Here is a 19,201-nt window from a genome sequence, read left to right as displayed (position 1 = left end):
GTCGTCCCAAGGCGTTATTCACACTAGTCAGGGTCTCAGGGCTAATAAAGTAATAAGATGGAGAAAACCGACAGATGTGTAACAATGCAAACCTGAAGCTCATGGTCACCTTGAGCTCACGTTAGCAGTAAAAACCGCCGCCGCCGTCCCGGATCAATTTACAGCCGCCGCTGCTGCCCTGAAACAGTTCCAGCGGCTGCAATATGGGCATGTCGTGTACTACATGAGTAGACCTCTCTCAGGTGTTCAAACTGATGTGTTCAGAGACCCAGTTTAAGTAAGTATTTGTTCTTATTTTCCTTTCCAATTGGGAAACAAATTATGGTGTCTATGTTTCGTTGTTCTGTGACATCGCATGAGCTTCTTGCTATGCCAGTAACGCCCCTGTGGTAGCATGGATGTGATCTGCACCTAACGTCCTAGTCGCGGGATGGAACATTGAGATGTATCCCAATTAATTAGCTTGTATCAGAGGAGTGATTGATAGCGTTCTTGATAGTCAATGAATTTTAGAGGGCAACTGGTGTACTTAGGGTGCGTTTGGTTCACCTCAATTCATGACCTATCAATTCTTGATCATTTTTTTTACCCGAAATTCTTGATCATTTGTATACATTCGAAATGAAATTGACATTGTTAAGGTGTCAACAAATGTCTTGTGATCAAAGGAGCATTCGAAAGTGTGTCCAATGTTTGGTTCTTAGCTAAGCTTTGCCAAACCTTAGGAAAAATAAGTTGGCAAGTGTTTGGTTGCAACCTCAGCCGCAACATGCCATTTTTGGTTCTAGAACCTAGGTGACTAGGTATCATCAATTATCATTTAACATTTTTGGTACTCTACATGTGGTGTCATGATCTTTCTCTTTGCATTGCAGGCTGACACAGAGGCGATCCCAAGCTCTGTAGTTCCAAGCGTCACAATGTTGGCAGTGAGGGTGAATTTGGGTGTCCTCGAGCGAGTCCCAAGTGTTGTTCAACTTCCTCAGATGCTTTCCTATTTAGTGATGGTGAAGTTGCACGCTCAGGAATCCATCTACGGTGGAAAACTAGAAAATCATTTCTGCATTGAATACATTGTGATTCGTCGATTCGGAACTTCCAAGTGCGGTTCATATATAAGACTTTACTACGACGCGTCCTTCTCAAGTAACATAGAGATAGTTATCCTCTCGTGCCCGCAACTAGTCCCTTCCTTTTGCCCCTTGCTTCTCTTAATTCACACCTTCTCCCACCCACCATGTTTACCATCCATCATCTCCTTTCTTCCGCTTCTCCTTAGATCTGCCGCCGCCACTGGGTATGTCGTGGCGCTACCTAACCCTTGTGAGGCGCGTTTCTAAACCCTACAAGGTGCCCAATACCCGTTTGGTCGACCCGCGGAAGCTTGCCGCCACCGGTCACCTTGCCAATCAGCGACTCCCCTCCCCGCCACTTCGATCCTTACTCCCTGCAGAGGTTTTCTTTCTCTCCTTTCTCCTTCTCCCCCACCTATCTGTTGTAAGTCCATCCCACAAACTTCTGATCAAGAGTTTATTTTTAAAAGAGGGCAAGAATAATGCATGCCACTTCACAACATGGCAATTGTGGGAGGGAATGTCACTCAAAAGAGAAAATTTGAGAAAGCACCGCTAGACACACCACGTTGCCATGTGTTTAAGGCGGCGCGTGTCAAGTTTTGCTCAAAAAGAGCGTGAAGACCAAACAGGATCGAGTGATTTGTTTCGTTGACTAGCTACATCGCCACCAATTGACCAAACATCTAGTAGCAAAAAGCTCTTTAATTTTTATGCTTGGGCTCTTACATTAGTTGGTTCTTGTTGGTAAATTAATGCGTATAAACACTAGACTAGATAAGCATCAACTTATTACGAATCAGTGCGTGGCGAAGTGTACAAGATAAGCACCTTATCTATCCTACATATGTAAGGAAGTATATAAGGGTGACCGAGAGGAAATTCAATTCTATTTCCTGTATTCTTATTTTATAGTAGTAGTTCCAAATTGTATTTCGTCATGGATAGAAAGAATAGACCAGATAGGAGTGCATATCTTTATAGCCAACCTAAAATGATAATCCAGCATTAAATATCGACGATTTATAGCACCATAAATTCGTGCATCCTTTACATGAAAAGATATACTCGAGTTGCGTTCGATTACGCCACTAATAAATAAGACCCCCCCAAGAACTACGTTTACTCGCACCCTCCAAAGTCCAATCTCGTTCACCCCCGTGTACGTACGTGCCATGGCTAACCTGTTGAGCAAAGTTTCAGGTGCCATGGCCGCCTGCGCCCGGCGCGTCTCGCGCGCCACGCGGCGGCTCCTGCGCTCACGGAGCATCCGCAAGGGCAAGAAGGAAGTCAAGACGAGCGGCGCCGACGGTGAAGCCGTGTGGCACCGGTCGATACTGCTGGGGCAGCGCTGCGAGCCGCTCAACTTCTCCGGCGCCATCCACTACGATGCCCAAGGGCGTCGGCTCTCGCAGCCCCGCGGCGGCACGGCGAGCGCGAAGCAGCAGCTGCAGGCGGCCACGATGCTCATCTGCCTGTCGGCGGACGTCGTGGACGAGGCCATCACGGATGGAGAGAGGAACTGAAGAAGATGAAGACGGGTGCTGTGCTGTGGATGACTAGAGCGCGAATTTCGCGCCCTAGTCACGCCTTACAAATAACCCCACTTATATACTCGAGTCTGCAGTGAATCATTTCCTTTCATCATCGTACTATCAATTAATCCCAGCGAGCGATCTTCGCGACCTGGCCATGCTGCCACTAGATTTAGATTCGCCTAGTGAGCAGGCCAACCTTAATGCTATTCACATTCGAAATTAACAATTTTTCAGATCGTTAATCTCCATCTTTTGCTTTTGCACCTCGTACGTTTCTGCACGATGATTTTGCTGGGTTTTCTTAGCCAGGTTTTACAAGTTTCAGCAGCCAAACAACTGCATTTCATGTTCATGGAACCTATATAGATGCCATTTCTCCGGTTAGAGACCAAGGGGACACAAACTACAGGTGTAGCCGTGCAGGATATGAGGTCCTGGACCTTTGCTGGTGCAACGGCATATTCAGAAGAAGAGCACACAAACAGTGAAACAGAGATGCTATAAAACACTGATACCCTAAGTTCACATTCAGCAACCAAAAAGGACACCGGCAATGGCTCTACAACGCGCCATCATTATGGTACTCCCTCCGTCCCAGTATAGTATTGCTCTGATCCTAAATTCTTAGACTCAAATTTGCCCAAATATGAATGTATCTATTCTTAAAAGTGTCTAGATACATGTAATATTTCGACAACAATTTAGGATCGGAGGGAGTAGTAGGCTTTATATTTGAGTCCCGCTGTCCATGTTTAGCAGGCATGTAACTTGTTTTGACCCTTGAGTGCCTAAACTATCCTCATTTTTCTATTCCAATCGTTGCCATCCCATCCCACATGCATCTTTAATTAAATAACCGTTCCCGAGGCGTGGAGGCTGCATGGAGGTGCTCCGTCTAGGACATCTGTCAATGGTATTTTCGTCCGAAACTCAGATGTCCAGTGCTGCCTTGGTACGGGCGAAAAATCTAACACGCCTGGAATAACAGGACAGGGAGGGAGTAATACACTGCCAACAGGCACCTAAACTTTTGGATCTTCAAGATCTCCTTGCACTGATTGAAAGTATCCATCTTCGAAAGTATCCTTGTCCTGGTTTCTTCGATGTGTTGCTTCTGGAGCTAGTTTCAAGATGGCACCACACCTATCTTATTGTTTCCATTGTGTTTTTCAAACTCTATTGAAGGAGTATTTTCAAGGACTCGTGTAAAACTCCTTGTTTTTACTGATAAATGTGTGCGGTGTTACTGCTTAAATTGTGCTATGTCTGCTATCGATCCTTGTGGCAGATAGCTAGACTGTGTGTTGAACTAGACCCGACGGTTAGGCACTCACGTTACCCAAGTACAACAAGTGTCTATGGAGTCATAGTTTTGAGTAATAAACTCTTCTTTTCAGTATTAGGTCAATGTTTCCTTGTTAGTGATGTCTTGACTGTGGAGGCTTCATTGCATGACATAAGTCTCGTGGCTTTATCTTGGCCCTGGTGATTGAGAAGGTATGTGGCATGCAATACTGATGGGAAGCTATGCGAGTTAGACACCCAACTTCTCGGCAGCACCCACTACAACAGCCATGACATCTACTCATGCAGCCTCAGGACAAGATGAAGCATGCTGCCCAGATCCTATGTCAGTAGTCATCATACGTCCTCGATGAGACAATCACAACGTCCAAGAGAATGAAGGTTTGTGATGCTTCGAAGTTAGTTAATGCTTCTGAATTGTGGTCCGTCATCCAGAATTGTTATTCCTTGAAAAATATGAGTTTGGTTGGAAGGCGGGTTCAACCGTTAAATGCAATGTTTTCAAATGAAATGTGGACACTGCTATTTCCAAAGTGATAAAACTTCGTTTTGAGACATAGCGCATGAACAACACGGCGCTATTAATAGAGTTGGCACGCGAGAGGGGAGAGGAACGTGGGATTTTCCCATACAAGACGGTATCTAATTGATGTCCTAGGTCAAGAATCCTAGGATGGAGGAGAAATAAGTGATAGAGTGAAGCTGCGGAGATGGACCCTCGCGAAAGAGGATGGAGGTGGTGAGGTTGAAAGCAAAGGAAGACAAGACAAGAAGAGTGAGGGAGGAGCATTGTGATAGACAACTACACATGTGAACGTCAAGCACTTTTGAAAAAAGCCAGTTTAGAGCCTGCAATATATCATTTCCTATTCCGTACTTGATCAAATTCCCTACGATCTTCGAGATCCCAACTTATCTGATGTTGCCACTTGATATTTTTTATTTTGCAAAAAACATATTGATATTAATAATAAAGGAGAAAAGTAGAAATCAATCGGATATAAATAGAATAGGAATAAGATTGTTGCTATCTCCATCTTTGGCAAAAACTATGCACAAGCCTAAATTGCCTCGAAGGGGGTTTAAACATTGCATAGAAACTCACTTGCAGTGTCGAGACAAAGGGTTCACCATTCACAAATCAGCCAAGGATGCCCCCTAAACTTGGGTGCATGGCATGCAATCTTGAGTTGGCGATCAATCACATTGGACACATAGACTTAGATCAAAGCCTGCCTCAGGTGGAGACGAAAAAGGTTCGACCCGTCCGTCGACGTGGCATCTCATGGGTGAGTCCCACTTGTTGGAAATACTGTCAAACACTCCTAATTACCGAATTTGGGTTATCATGGCTACTGAAGATACCCACTTATCAGAGAGAACTGGTCACCAGAAGAAAATAGGTCTCAGCCGGTGGCACCCAGAAGAGGTAATGCCAACTGGTTATGGTACACGAATTAACGGGAGACAATTGTATTTTACCCATTTTCCCTGGTGTACGGTTCATGCTCTTGGGTCTGAATATCACATGTCAGGAACCTGAGGAACTCCTGAACATGCACCGAAAACGTAGGGGGGTCAACTGAAGTTGAGGAGCGAATTAGCTGCCATTCATGCACCCACACATGCGACTGCTCCTGTTATACTAACTCCAGGTGCAGGACTGTGGTCCCTTGCCAAACCTGCAGGTGCCGCTAACGCGATCTACACCCATCACCATTACCAACCACGTGTCCACTGCTTTGCTTAATCCTCCTGCCAACCAGAATTAATCCCTCTACCATCCATCCATGTTTCAACTTTTTTATCTCCCATCCTTCTCTCTCCCTCCCTCCCTCCCCACCCCCCCTAAATCTTCTCAGGGTACTTTAATTGATGAGGTACTAAGATTGAGAAGGTACTTCGTACTTTTGATTGTACTCGTAGTGTAGATAAGTATTGACAAGGTACTTAAATTCATAAGATACATAAAATTGATCATATATTGCCGTCTACTCTAATGTACTCGACATGTATCCAGATGTATTTACTATGTACTGGGATGTACAACCAAACGAGGTAATATGTATTGAGACGATGTACTACTTTCATTATCATGGATCATGGTGTACTCAATTTGATGTGACTTCGTGTACATTTCACATATCCTGTACTATCTATGTAGATAACAAATATGTTTATGTACCATCGTTTGGTGTACATGTACATGGCGTACTACAATATGTACAAACGAATAAAATCAGTACAAAAGAAACAAGCTGCCCTCTATAATTTATGTACAAAAGAAATAAAAATATATTATAAAAAAGTGTGAGAAAAAATGAGTGGAAAGAAACAAGTGAGAAAGGAAAGCAAAGGAGAGGGAAGTTGTCAGGTGTCACATCCAAAAAATGACTGACAGAAGTAATACTTTCACTGTTAGTTATCTCTCCAATATAAAACAAAGCAACTAATGCAGTGTCTGACTTAAAATGTGTGGCTACAATCATGCGGATAGCCTCAGCTTTAGTGGTCCCTTGACCTTTGCTGGGTTCACACCAAATACAGTCAAGAGCTCACAAATTAATGCCATAAACACTGGCATCCAAAGAGTTTACAATCAGCACAGAAAAGACACCAACAATGCGGCAGCAAGGTAGTATCATGATTCTTGCCTTCTTGGAAAAACTCCGCACAGTTTTTGTTCTAACAATAAGCTGATATTGCAGTGGTTCTTGACTCCATAGCCTAATATTCAGGATGTATATTCATGATCTAAACCCTGTCCTCCATATTAATGGGCAATCATAACTCAGGATTTCAGAAAGAGGACCTCTTTTTACGAGAATCAGTACAGTGCAACGATTGACAGACTAGTGAAGTTTCACGAGTCAACTAAATACATCTGCAGTTAACCACTTCCATCGAGTTGGCCATGCGATAGGAGGTGTGCCATGTATTGCTGGAAAAAAAAAGAGGTAAAAGGTGATACAAAACTTACGAAACTAAGCTGGGAAAATAATCCAAGACAAGGAGCATGGTTGTTTTCTGATGCATATTTGCAAGTATTAAGAAACTTACAGCATGGTAAGCATATGGTGGTTTGCCTTGCCGGTCAAAGTGCTTTGCCATGACCGAGAATTCTATTGGACCCCAGTCGTCTATTTCAAAACAATTACCTAATGCAGCCTTGTAAAGCTGCAAACCACCAAAAGAAATCAGATATCACTTCCTAAAGCGAGGAGTTGACATGGTAAACAAAATGACACTGTATTCACATCAGCTTACTGCTAGGATTAAACAAAAGATGCCATAGATTAAGTGATTAACCAAAAAATATCTTTGCAGTGTCCATACCTTCGCAGTGTCAGTTAGTAGTTCAGTACCAGAAGGATAGGAGGCATAGTACTGATCAGCCCTCGAAATGCCAGCCCTTGTCCTGCAATAAGCTCGGAGAGACGCAAATATTGGCAGCCCAGAACAAGAAGTGACAAGATTTTGAATTTTGAAGTATGTAAAGAAGAGTAATTCAGCATTGACATACGTATTGCTTGTGTAAGCATAGGTCACGAGGGTAGTGAATGAATAGAATGCAGCATAAGACACCAGGCGCCTGAATTTCTGGATCTTTAAGATCTCCTTGCACTGATAGAAAATATCCATCTCACAGCAGCTTGACCTAATGTTAGGAAAAAGATAAGTCAGATGGAAACAATCAGCACTGATGCAGCCATCAGCAAAAAGTTTAACCATCTTCCATTTGCTTGTTACACATTACAAATTTCTACTCACTCCGATCCATAATAAGTGTCGGGGACTTAGTACAAAGTTGGTAGGTGATTGCTGATGCCAATAACACAGCCAGCTATCACAGAAGCGAACTAGAAAATCCAAGAACATTTGCGTCCACATAGGCTAGACAGATGAAACAAGGAAAGAACAATGCAAGTTTAGCTAGATTCTTCGAGATTGCAGTAACATACTGCAGCCGCATGACAAAATAATACATATCAACCATGCAACAAAGGGAGATCATCTGTGATTGCCAATAAACAGAAGTACCACATGCAGAGAGCTTGTACAGTACTGTAGTGGTGGAAACAGTTATTTTTCCTAATTTCCATATTTCTACCAATAACAGAGGGGCAAAATATAGCGCCTGATCTGACCATTATGCCATCTCGTCTGCTCTTACTTGGTCCGGCTCAGCCCAATATTTTCTTTTTGTTCATTTCTCATAAGACTGACACCTAAACATGGCAAGTGTTGGAACTATCCCACAACAGCTAAGACCTTCCCACCTTTACCCTAAAACTTGGAACTTTGGAAGAAATCTTAACTAATAAAAAGGCCGTGTTTGGTTGCTAGGGAACCAATGACCTAGAGGAATCAATCCACCAAGGGATTGGGTCGATCCCCTCTCATAGCCCAATTCCAAGGAGCTTGAATCCCTTCCTAACGCTCAATCCCCTCTATTAAAAAGTTTGTTTGGATTAAACCAGGATTGTTTGGATTGGAAATGATTCACGTAATAAATGTGACATCATGGATGATTGGATGCGTTTCTTTTTACAGCAGAATCATTTCAAATAATGAGTTACACTATGCAGCAGATTTCTCTATTTAAATTAGGCATACTTGTAAACATTTTTCTATTTTCATACAAGCAGTTATTTCTTTAAAATAAACATTTCTTACAAAAAGTGAATTTCCTGTAGAAGCAGTTCAGTGCAGAAATGGGCATACATAAAAAAGTGTTCTTCCTACTTTTGTAATTGTCAGAGAAGTTGCTTCTCCATCCCAAGTTCACTCAAAATAGAAGTGATTATTTAAAGCCGGAAATTTCCCCATCCCAGCCCAAACTAAACATGCAAAACAGACATTCCCAGAACCTCCCCAGCCAGGCTGATCCATGTGGATTGGGCTGCGAACCTAGCTGGGATTGGGTAACCAAACAAGGCATTAGGGTGGAAGGCTGGACGCTGGAGAGTCAGACAAGTTCAAGCTAATCAAAATAACTGCAGACATATAGCCATATAGGATTGTGGATCCTCATTCCACCACTAACCTACAGCTCAAAATCATCAAATTCTTACAGAAAGCCCAAGACTACAAAATAGCAGAGGCTAGGGTTCTTGAGTTCTCCTCGCTAATTTTGGAAGCCAAATCGGCTCAGTCAAGACTCAAGAACTAAAAAGAACCAATAGTGGACTTCCTAATCTGCAGCCTGCCACTGAGATAAACATGGATGTTTTTGTTGCATATGATTGGGAAACCCAGAAACGTAGTACTAAATCAAACAATTAACAAACTGAAACTTGCAAGTCAAAATTTAAACCTCTCAACTGAAAATTTCAAAGATTAAATTGCAATCCCCAATCAAACAAGGAGCACTTTCAAATAAGAAGTGTTATTGTCATTGCACTGTCGAGGTGGCGACGATCAGTAGTTCACACCAAGTTGCGCAAGGCAAAGAGCAGAAGCTGTCACAACCAATTTCAGGGGTGAATCCAGGTGTGTAGGTGTGGACTATGTTGCGTGGATAGACGATTGGGTGGGGGCGGGGGCGTGGATACAATGGTACCATAAGATCTACTATAGTACTACAATCTAACATAGTAGATGTTTTCGGCCACAATGGTATAAGAAGTTCGATTGGTTGGAATATAGTGTGGACAAGGATAGGGCTAATTGTTTCTATTGTTATCTTTCTAAACATGACTGGATGGTAAATTTGGTATGTTCTGTTGCTTCTAGACGGTATTAAAGATTTTTTATCGGCATGTTTCAAAGTTCTGCTTCTATTTAAATATGTTCTATTTAGATTGTAGAAACGATTATGTTTAGGCTAATATAAATTATTAATGTGTATAGAACTATGGAAGAAAGGTGCTCTTCTAAGCCTAAGCATTTTTATACATATCGTGTCATTCTTCCATATCTTATTATCTAGATACTCTATTCTCATCCTATCCCTCTCAACCATTGGCCCATATGTAATAGGTTCTCTCCTTTTCCTTTTCCTAGAGTCAACAACCACAGCCATCATCGAGATAAGCATATGCGATGCAGCCGCATAAATCAACATCTTTGTCCTGTTATCCATCTACAATTCAAGGTTCACAAAATAATCTCAACTTGACATGCACTTCAGGAAACAATACAAGCAATTCTACCATGAAAATTTATTAAAGAGAGATTTATCAATACCACAAACCTCAGCTTTGCAAACTCAGAAATCCCCTTCCTTTGTGTCCTGCATGGAGATACATAGAGTGAGATTGACAGAAATAAAATCGCAGCAATTGACATGAACACAGAGGGAAAGAGAGAGCCAGAGGGAGAGGGAAATCGGCAGAGGGAGAGAGAGAGAGAGAGAGATGGGCACGGGGGGAGGGAGATGGTGGCGGGCCGGGAGAGGGAGATGGGCGCCGGGGGAGGGACACGGTGGAGGCCGGAAGGGAGAGGGAGATGGGGGCGGCCGGAAGGGAGAGGGAGATGGACGCGAGGGAGGAGATGGGGGCGGCCGGATCTGAGAGGGGGATGGGCGCGAGGGAGAAGGAGGTGGGGTGGCGGACGGATTTGAGAAAGAAGGACAGGGAGACGCCGATAGTACCTGAGGATCGCGAGCTCGCCTCCTGCCGCCGCCGCCGTCGCCAGCTCGCCGCCAGAGGGTGGAGTGGAGGTCGCGAGAGAAATGAATCGGGTGAGGAGGTGAAAAGAGAGCGAAAAAGAGGGGGAAAACGTTTCGGCCGCGCGCTCACCGGCGCCTGGCTCGCCTCATCCGGCCAATGTTGCCAACAGTTGTACTAATGTTCAGTTTACACCAACAACAATAATGGTTGCTACTTGTGCTTCCATCGATTGCAAATCTACTAATGGAATTAGCACTGTCTATTTGTGCGTAGGTATATACACAATGGAAATTCTTCTCATGCTGCAAGCAAAGAGAAAGGGGATAGTAAGAAAGGAAAACATGGGACTGTGCTCTCATACCTGATTGTCACCAAGAGTTGGTAGCCTTGAGAAGGAGAAATAGGATGGAATCACAGCAGGGTAAAAAAAGCTGAGATCAACTAGCTTCAACAAAACACGAACAAGACATTGAATCTGCAAAATTTCAATAGATCAAGTATCAAATCAAGTAGCCAACCACTGGATCTGCAGGCCGTAGTAGTTAACCACCAGTATTCATCCCATCCGGAGATCGATTTCTGTTTTTTCTCCTCCATAGGAAACCCTAGGCACGAGGAAAATGGGGGGAATGAGAAAAGAAGAGGGAAACGGGAGAGGAGTCGCGGGAGAGTGAAAAGAAGAGGGGGAGAAGCGAGGGAGACGGTGATTTCACACTCCGGCACGCGGGTCTGGAGCGGAGAGATTCTCGGGCCTCCGATTTTCTAGACCACTCAGGCAGGTTTATCAGGCTTAAAAATCTCAGGCTAGCAACCAAACAAACCTCAAGCCAGTCACAGACAGGTGGTCAGGCCAGGCATTTTGGGTCAGGGTAGCAACCTAACAGGCCCTAGGTTCTGTGGCGCGCCTTCCTGGATCTTGGTTAACCGTGAGATAGGTGTGAACAGTAGTGGGTTTGGCTATGTTTTGCGACTAAAATGCACACGCATCCCTTGACTTGAGGATCACGTGATCTTTGGTCCTCGAACTTAAATTTTGGGCGTGTTTTCAGGAAGAGTGAAATGCATCTATGGCCCTCTAACTTGGTGGCAGAGCCGGATTTAGTCCTTGAAGTTGCAAAATGCCCGTTTAGGTCCTTATACTTGCATATAGGGTTCATATACGGTCCTTTGTACGGTTCCATACCGTACCTGACACTTCGGGCCTACATGTCAGCACAGCACCAGGGGATGAGTAGGCGGACCGTTCTTTTTTGCAAAAAAAAACCCATATTTCCATCTTTTATTCCTCCCATGGTCCATTCCTTTTCCAGCTGGCCCCAATGCGGGAGCCCACGGAGGACAAGTGGACAACCTCACCATCGTGCAGCGTCGGCACCGACGTGCTACTCCACCCCGTCAAGTCATTGCGCACGTGCAAAGCAAAAGGAGGACCACGTACGAGAGGCATAAAAGATGGAAACAAGGAGCAGGGGAAGGAAGGCAAGCGGAAAAATTACAGACGCGAGGTTGTTTTCCGCAAAAATCAGCACTGCGCCAAGTCACTCAGGCATCCTAACATGCGGGCCTGAAGTATCAAATACGGTACGCACCGTACAAAGGACCGTATATGAACCATATATGCAAGTATAAGGATCTAAACGGGCATTTAACAACTTCAAGGACTAAATCGGGCTGCGCCACCAAGTTAGAGGACTGCGGATGCATTTCACTCTTTCAGGAACTAAAGTACCACTAATACTAGCAGAGTGTCCGTGCGTTGTTATGGAATAATTTTTCTCGTGCGGGAGATCCGTTTCATGTGGAACTCAGGAGGATGGGATCTTACACTCATGTCGTGCGAGAGATCGAGAGGAGAGGGCTTGCGTTGAGGATGGACGAAGACGGATGGCTTTAGGACCTGGGGTATTGGGGGCATATTGGACGTAATTTCGATGAGATGACGTATCGACGCCCGTACCATCACCACCAACTCCAATTAAATATATTGGTATATATACGGTCCTTTTATACCTCTACACGCGCACGAAGAGGTATCTTCTAATCTGGACCGTCAATTAACCCACGGCTTAGATCTGCCTGCGTTTTTCTTTCTCTGACACCTAGGTCCCGCCTATCTTGTCGTCTTCCTCCTTTAGAAAGCGAGGCCAATCTTCCACATGCCCGTGCCGCCGCCAACCCGCGTCCCTGGCCGCTCGCTGCCGCCCGCGGCCAACCTCGCGCCCGCGCTCCCTCTGGCCCTAGCTCGAGCTCGTCGGACTCCATGGCGGCCGCCCACCTGCGCCACTGGCCTCCCGCGCCTTTGGCCGCACCTAGCTTCTTAGCTGGTTGCCCATATCCATGCTATCCATCCAACCAAATGAGAGCTATCCAAGGAAAAGAGGGATATCCCTATCCTATCCACCCATATCCAGTCAACCAAACGCATCCTAAGAGGGGGATTGCAGAGGCGGGCGGCGCCACAGCGGCCGTCTCCTTCTCCTGCTCCTGCACCATCGGCGCGGACCATAGCACTCAAAGCCTCAAATCGTAGAGGAGGCGGTGTGCGGCGGCTGCAACACGAGGCGAGGGATCCGACTAGCCAAGGTAAGGGCAGACGGAGGCTGGCCGATGACGGCCTCCAAGATTTTTTTCTTTTGAACTAACCATATATACACATATGATCCCGACATAAGACAAACATGTTTGTCAAGCAACCTTGCACAAATTGCCCGCAAGAAGTAAAATTGCAATTCCATCCTTAGAGAAACTTGTGCCTCGCCAAACCGTCATCCACCCACGTCCTCTGCTGCCATCGCAGCAGAAAAAGGGATGAACAGCCGCCATACCCAGATCTGGGAGAGCACCTTCGCGTACAAGAATGCTTTCCGAGCTGATGAATCGGACCGCCGCAAGCAACGAGAGCGACACTTTGTGGCATGTCGGCCAGGGATCTTCCCCGTGATCACCAGAACTCGAAGATGTTAGCTTCATCCAACGCAGTCGAAGAAGAGGAATGCCATCACCTGCCATCATCCACGCGCCTAAGTGCGAGACATCAAACACAACTACAACAGCCGACAAGACCGCCACCCGCGAGAGTGCCGACCGCAGACCACCAGACACGAATCTCACCGGATGGAGAGATCGGCGAGACGATTGGGCCACATGCCCCTCGACGCCACCGGTTGAAGCGACGTCGAGATGGAGGAAGAGCAGAGGCAAATTATTCCTACGCGGCGTCGTCTCCTCCATAGAAGCAACGTACCAAGAAACACTAGGCCAACCCTATACAGGCCGGAGACGAAGCACCGGGGGTCCCGCCCCCTACCGTCGCTTGAGCGGCAGACGGAGGAGGCAGGGACCGGCGGCTTGGCCGGTGTAATTGGGGGCAGATGAAATTGCCGCCGGATCCCTTTCTCTCGCTGAGAGAAGTTCCTGGAAGCGAAGCCGTAAAAGATTAGAAAGGCCGTTGAGTTCGATCTGTTAGGAACTTAAGTGGGCCAAGAAAATGGCGCACTAGAAGCCGCAAGGAACTGTCGGGTGGCCTGAGTATTTTGCTGGCCTCCCCTCAATTATTTTTTGTTGGCTTCTTACAAGATGCAACATTAATATCAGGAATTTGCAACTTACCCTGGTTCCACATTCCTAACGTGAGAATTGCACATTCATTTCTTTGCCCAACCATGATCTTCGAAATGTTGAGCTAGTCTATAAAGAAGACACATATCAAAAATGAGAATAAAATGATTTGATGCTACAAATATGTCGCACCAATGGCACCCGGGGTACCACCGCTGCATGACGCGTGGGCCATCTCGCTTGCTCCCCGGAAGGATCGCACCCCGGGCAGCGCGGAGCTGCCCGGCAAGTCACTAGCCCGACTGCGGGGGTTGCCTTGTAGGGCAGCAAGAGAAATCCCGCCTGAGCGCTTTCCGGGAAGTTTACTTGCCGGGAAGGGTGTTTCCGGGTGCAGGTGTCCGTTACAAGAGCAGGAGCGAGCGGGAGCCACAGCGGCGCCACGTGGCCGCTCGGTGGGCACGCTGTGCGCAGGGTTCGTCAGGACAAGGAGTGAAGCACACGCCAGCATTAAATGCTCCGACTGAAAGGGGATTCCCCGTCCATTCAGCCTACAGTGACTGGGCTGGGGTAAATTCTAGGCGCCTAGGCCCCTAGTTGCAGGGCTACTCGACCTGCATGCAAGCCAGCGCACCGAGAAGGAACTGCCCTAGCTCTTTACTCGCCATTTGTCACCCATGCACCATGGCACCTGTGGTATCCCCTTCGGTATAAATGGAGGACCCCGCCAACGGTCAAAGGGTTCGCTTCGGTTCGGTTCGTTCGGTTCCTGACTAGTTTTAGTCAGAAATAGCGAGTAGCCCTTAGTAGAAAAGGAGAGAACGCCCGGGAACTCCCCCGGCAACCTGTAAACCATTGTTCATCGGCTAATAAAAGCACATAAGCAGAACGTAGAGTTTTACACCACAGGGTGGCCCAAACCTGGGTAAAAAAGTGTTCTTGTGTTCATTTTGCCCTTACGCCTCGCATTGGCCTTGCCGGCGATCTCCGGAGCGATCTTCGTCACCCACTGCCGAACCAAAAAAGGGGGTGCCAGCGCATCTCCGGTGTCTGAGCCCTGTGCTATGACAAAATATTATGTTGGGAGTTCCCTTACAAAAATTCTGGCATGAACCATAGACGAATCTGAACAACACCAATGAAAAAACATGAAAGCAAAAGACAAAAAAACTATGTGCAAACTTAATCCTATGAAATGTGTAAATTACTCTTAGTTTTGCACTTTCTTTTTTTTGCATCTGCGATTTTCACAACGTTCAAATCCATACAAATATTGAGAAATGAAAAAAGTGAAACACCATGTGTTGCCGCAATTGTTTTTGGGACTCTTTAGCTTCGGAAAAGCTCATGTTACGCATCAGGAGCCACCAATGAAAATAGTGCAGGGAAGGAAAAGATAGAAAAACGTATTTTATTTTTTTAATATTAAAAAATGTGCGAGTTACCTCAAATTACGAACACTACACTTACACATTACTGTATGTGCAATCGTGGTTATTACCGCATATAATATTTGTGGCACCCAAATTTTCAGGTTTACATTTTTTGAACTAGTTCTGTGTAATTTTAGAAGGGGAGCCTTGGTGCAGCGGTACAGCTGTTGCCTTGTGACCATGAGGTCACGGGTTCGAGTCCTGGAAACAGCCTCTTGCAGAAATGCAGGGAAAGGCTGCGTACAAAAGACCCAAAGTGGTCGGACCCTTTCCCGGACCCTGCGCAAGCGGGAGCTACATGCACCGGGCTGCCCTTTTAACTCCGCCTATGTTGCCTCAACATAGCCGGTCCCAAGCCCGAGTAAAGGAGGAGGGTTGTGATAGGCTTGGCGAGCCAACGTAAAAAACCCAGCCACTCTTATGGAGATGAAACCCAAAAGAATTTCGTTGGGGCGTAACCCTCTTAGCGACGCGCCATACCGGAACCCGGGTGTGGTGTCAAATGGGCAAGGGCCGGGCCGTCACCCCCTAGGTGGCGCGCCGTATCTTGATCTGGATACGGTGACAAGTGAGCAAGGATCGGGTCGTCGCATCCTTAGTGGCGCGCTACATCGACGCCCGGATGTAGTGGAAAATGAGCAAGGGTCTTCGCATTTGACTCGACGAGTGCGAAGGGTAAGGAAGCTAGCCGAGCCTAGGAGGATCCGCTTAGGTAGCTGGAACGTAGGGTCCTTGACAGGTAAGCTTCGGGAGCTAGTTGATGCAGCGGTGAGGAGAGGTGTGGATATCCTTTGCGTCCAAGAAACCAAATGGAGGGGACAGAAGGCGAAGGAGGTGGAGGATACTGGCTTCAAGCTATGGTACACGGGGACGGCTACAAACAAAAATGGGGTAGGCATCTTGATCAACAAGAGCCTCAAGTCTGGAGTGGTAAACGTCAAGAGGTGTGGGGACCGGATTATCCTGGTTAAGCTGGTATTTGGGGACTTAGTTCTCAATGTTATCAGTGCATATGCCCCGCAAGTAGGCCACAATGAGAACACCAAGAGGGAGTTCCGGGAACGCCTCGAGGACTTGGTTAGGAGTGTACCGAGTGGCGAGAAGCTCTTCATAGGAGGAGACCTCAATGGCCACGTGGGTACATCTAACACAGGTTTTGAGGGGGTGCATGGCGGCTTTGGCTATGGCATTAGGAACCAAGAAGGAGAAGATGTCTTAAGCTTTGCTCTAGCCTACGACATGATCGTAGCTAACACCCTCTTTAAAAAGAGAGAATCACATCTAGTGACTTTTAGTAGTGGTCAACACTGTAGCCAGATTGATTTCATCCTCTCGAGAAGAGAAGACAGAGGTGCGTGCCTAGATTGCAAGGTGATACCTGGGGAGAGTGTTGTCCATCAGCATAAGCTTGTGGTGGCTGATTTCCGCTTTCGGATTCGTGTCCAGCGGGATAAGCGTGCCAAAGTCGCTAGAACAAAGTGGTGGAAGCTCAATGGGGAGGTTGCTCAGGCGTTTAAGGAGAGGGTTATTAAGGAGGGCCCTTGGGAGGAAGAGGGTGATGCGGACAGTATGTGGATGAAGATGGCGACTTGCATTCGTAAGGTGGCCTCAGAGGAGTTTGGAGTGTCAAGGGGAAGTAGAAGAGAAGTTAAAGACACCTGGTGGTGGAATGATGATGTCCAAAAGGCTATTAAAGAGAAGAAGGATTGTTTCCGACGCCTATACTTGAATAGGAGTGCAGACAACATAGAGAAGTACAGGATGGCGAAGAAGGCCGCAAAGCGAGCTGTGAGTGAAGCACGGGGTCGGGCGTATGAGGACCTCTACCAACGTTTAGACACGAAGGAAGGCGAAAGGGACATCTATAAGATGGCCAAGATTCGAGAGAGGAAGACGAGGGATGTTGACCAAGTCAAATGCATCAAGGACGGAGCCGGCCAACTCCTGGTGAAGGACGAGGCGATCAAGCATAGATGGCGGGAGTACTTCGACAAGCTATTCAATGGGGAGACAGAGAGCTCTACCATTGAACTCGACGACTCCTTTGATGATACCAGTAGGCGTTTTGTGCGGCGAATACAAGAGTCTGAGGTCAAGGAAGCTTTAAAAAGGATGAAAGGAGGAAAGGCAATGGGCCCTGATTGCATCCCCATTGAGGTGTGGAGAGACCTCGGAGACATAGCGATAGTATGGCTAACTAAGCTTTTCAACCTCATTTTTCGGGCAAACAAGATGCCAGAAGAATGGAGACGGAGTATATTAGTACCAATCTTCAAGAACAAGGGGGATGTTCAAAGTTGTACTAATTACCGTGGAATTAAGCTGATGAGCCATACAATGAAGCTATGGGAGAGAGTCATTGAGCACCGCTTAAGACGAATGACAAGCGTGACCAAAAATCAGTTTGGTTTCATGCCTGGGAGGTCGACCGTGGAAGCCATTTTCTTGGTACGACAGCTTATGGAGAGATACAAGGAGCAAAAGAAGGACCTGCATATGGTGTTCATTGACTTGGAGAAGGCCTACGATAAGATACCGCGAAATGTCATGTGGTGGGCCTTAGAGAAACACAAAGTCCCAGCAAAGTACATTACCCTCATCAAGGACATGTACGATAATGTTGTGACAAGTGTTCGAACAAGTGATGGCGACACTGATGACTTCCCGATTAAAATAGGACTGCACCAGGGGTCAGCTTTGAGCCCTTATCTTTTTGATTTGGTGATGGATGAGGTCACAAGGGATATACAAGGAGATATCCCATGGTGTATGCTCTTTGCGGATGATGTGGTGCTAGTCGATGATAGTCGGACGGGGGTCAATAGGAAGTTAGAGCTTTGGAGACAAACCTTGGAATCCAAAGGTTTTAGACTTAGTAGAACTAAAACCGAGTACATGAAGTGCGGTTTCAGTACTACTACGCCCGAGGAGGAGGAGGAGGAGGTTAGCCTTGATGGGCAGGTAGTGCCTCAGAAGGACACCTTTCGATATTTGGGGTCGATGCTGCAAAAGGATGGGGACATCGATGAAGATGTGAACCATCGAATCAAAGCCGGATGGATGAAGTGGCGCCAAGCTTCTGGCATTCTTTGTGACAAAAGAGTGCCACAAAAGCTAAAAGGCAAGTTCTATAGGACGGCGATTCGACCCGCAATATTGTATGGCGCTGAGTGTTGGCCGACTAAAAGGCGACATGTTCAACAGTTAGGTGTGGCGGAGATGCGCATGTTGAGGTGGATGTGTGGCCACACAAGGAGGGACCGCGTCCGGAATGATGATATTCGAGACAGAGTTGGGGTAGCACCGATTGCAGAGAAGCTTGTTCAGCATCGTTTAAGATGGTTTGGGCATATCCAGCGCAGGCCTCTAGATGCTCCAGTGCATAGCGGACGGCTAAAGCGTACTGGAAATGTCAAGAGAGGTCGGGGTAGACCAAACTTGACATGGGAGGAGTCCGTAAAGAGAGATCTGAAGGGCTGGAATATCACCAAAGAACTAGCTATGAACAGGGCTGCATGGAAGTTTGCTATCCATGTGCCAGAACCATGAGTTGGTTGCGAGTTTTTATGGGTTTCACCTCTAGCCTACCCCAACTTGTTTGGGACTAAAGGCTTTGTTGTTGTTGTTGTTGTTGTTCTGTGTAATTTTAGAAAACCGAATAACTCGGCCCTCGGGTATCGTTT

General features: G+C 46.4%; 3 protein-coding genes across 3 annotated transcripts; 2 read left to right on the top strand and 1 right to left on the bottom strand.

The window, feature by feature from the left end:
- The first annotated feature begins 2,207 nt into the window (after positions 1–2,207).
- On the top strand, positions 2,208–2,687 carry LOC112271110. The gene has a single exon (XM_024460108.1). It carries the CDS (start codon positions 2,249–2,251, stop codon positions 2,597–2,599), a length of 351 nt encoding a protein of 116 aa, XP_024315876.1. The 5' UTR covers positions 2,208–2,248; the 3' UTR covers positions 2,600–2,687.
- A 3,606-nt stretch (positions 2,688–6,293) lies between these two features.
- LOC100842136 lies at positions 6,294–10,669 on the bottom strand. Its single transcript, XM_003569272.4, has 6 exons — positions 10,512–10,669; positions 10,113–10,151; positions 7,440–7,574; positions 7,253–7,334; positions 6,977–7,093; positions 6,294–6,857 (listed from the first exon to the last, which is right to left on the bottom strand). The coding sequence occupies exons 3-6, from the start codon at positions 7,556–7,558 to the stop codon at positions 6,807–6,809; spliced, it is 369 nt and encodes a 122-aa protein (XP_003569320.1). The 5' UTR covers positions 7,559–7,574; positions 10,113–10,151; positions 10,512–10,669; the 3' UTR covers positions 6,294–6,806.
- Positions 10,670–15,944: 5,275 nt separating this feature from the next.
- Positions 15,945–17,810, top strand: LOC112270755 (the record flags this gene model as incomplete). Its single annotated transcript, XM_024458846.1, has 1 exon — positions 15,945–17,810. A coding segment is annotated over exon 1 (1,866 nt), but the record flags the coding sequence as incomplete, so codon positions are not given.
- Between the last annotated feature and the right edge of the window lie 1,391 nt (positions 17,811–19,201).

The sequence above is a fragment of the Brachypodium distachyon genome, chromosome 2, assembly GCF_000005505.3.
Source record: "Brachypodium distachyon strain Bd21 chromosome 2, Brachypodium_distachyon_v3.0, whole genome shotgun sequence".
Classification (NCBI taxonomy): Eukaryota; Viridiplantae; Streptophyta; class Magnoliopsida; order Poales; family Poaceae; genus Brachypodium; species Brachypodium distachyon.
Note: the sequence above shows the minus strand (reverse complement) of the source record. Positions and strands in the feature narration are given on the sequence as shown.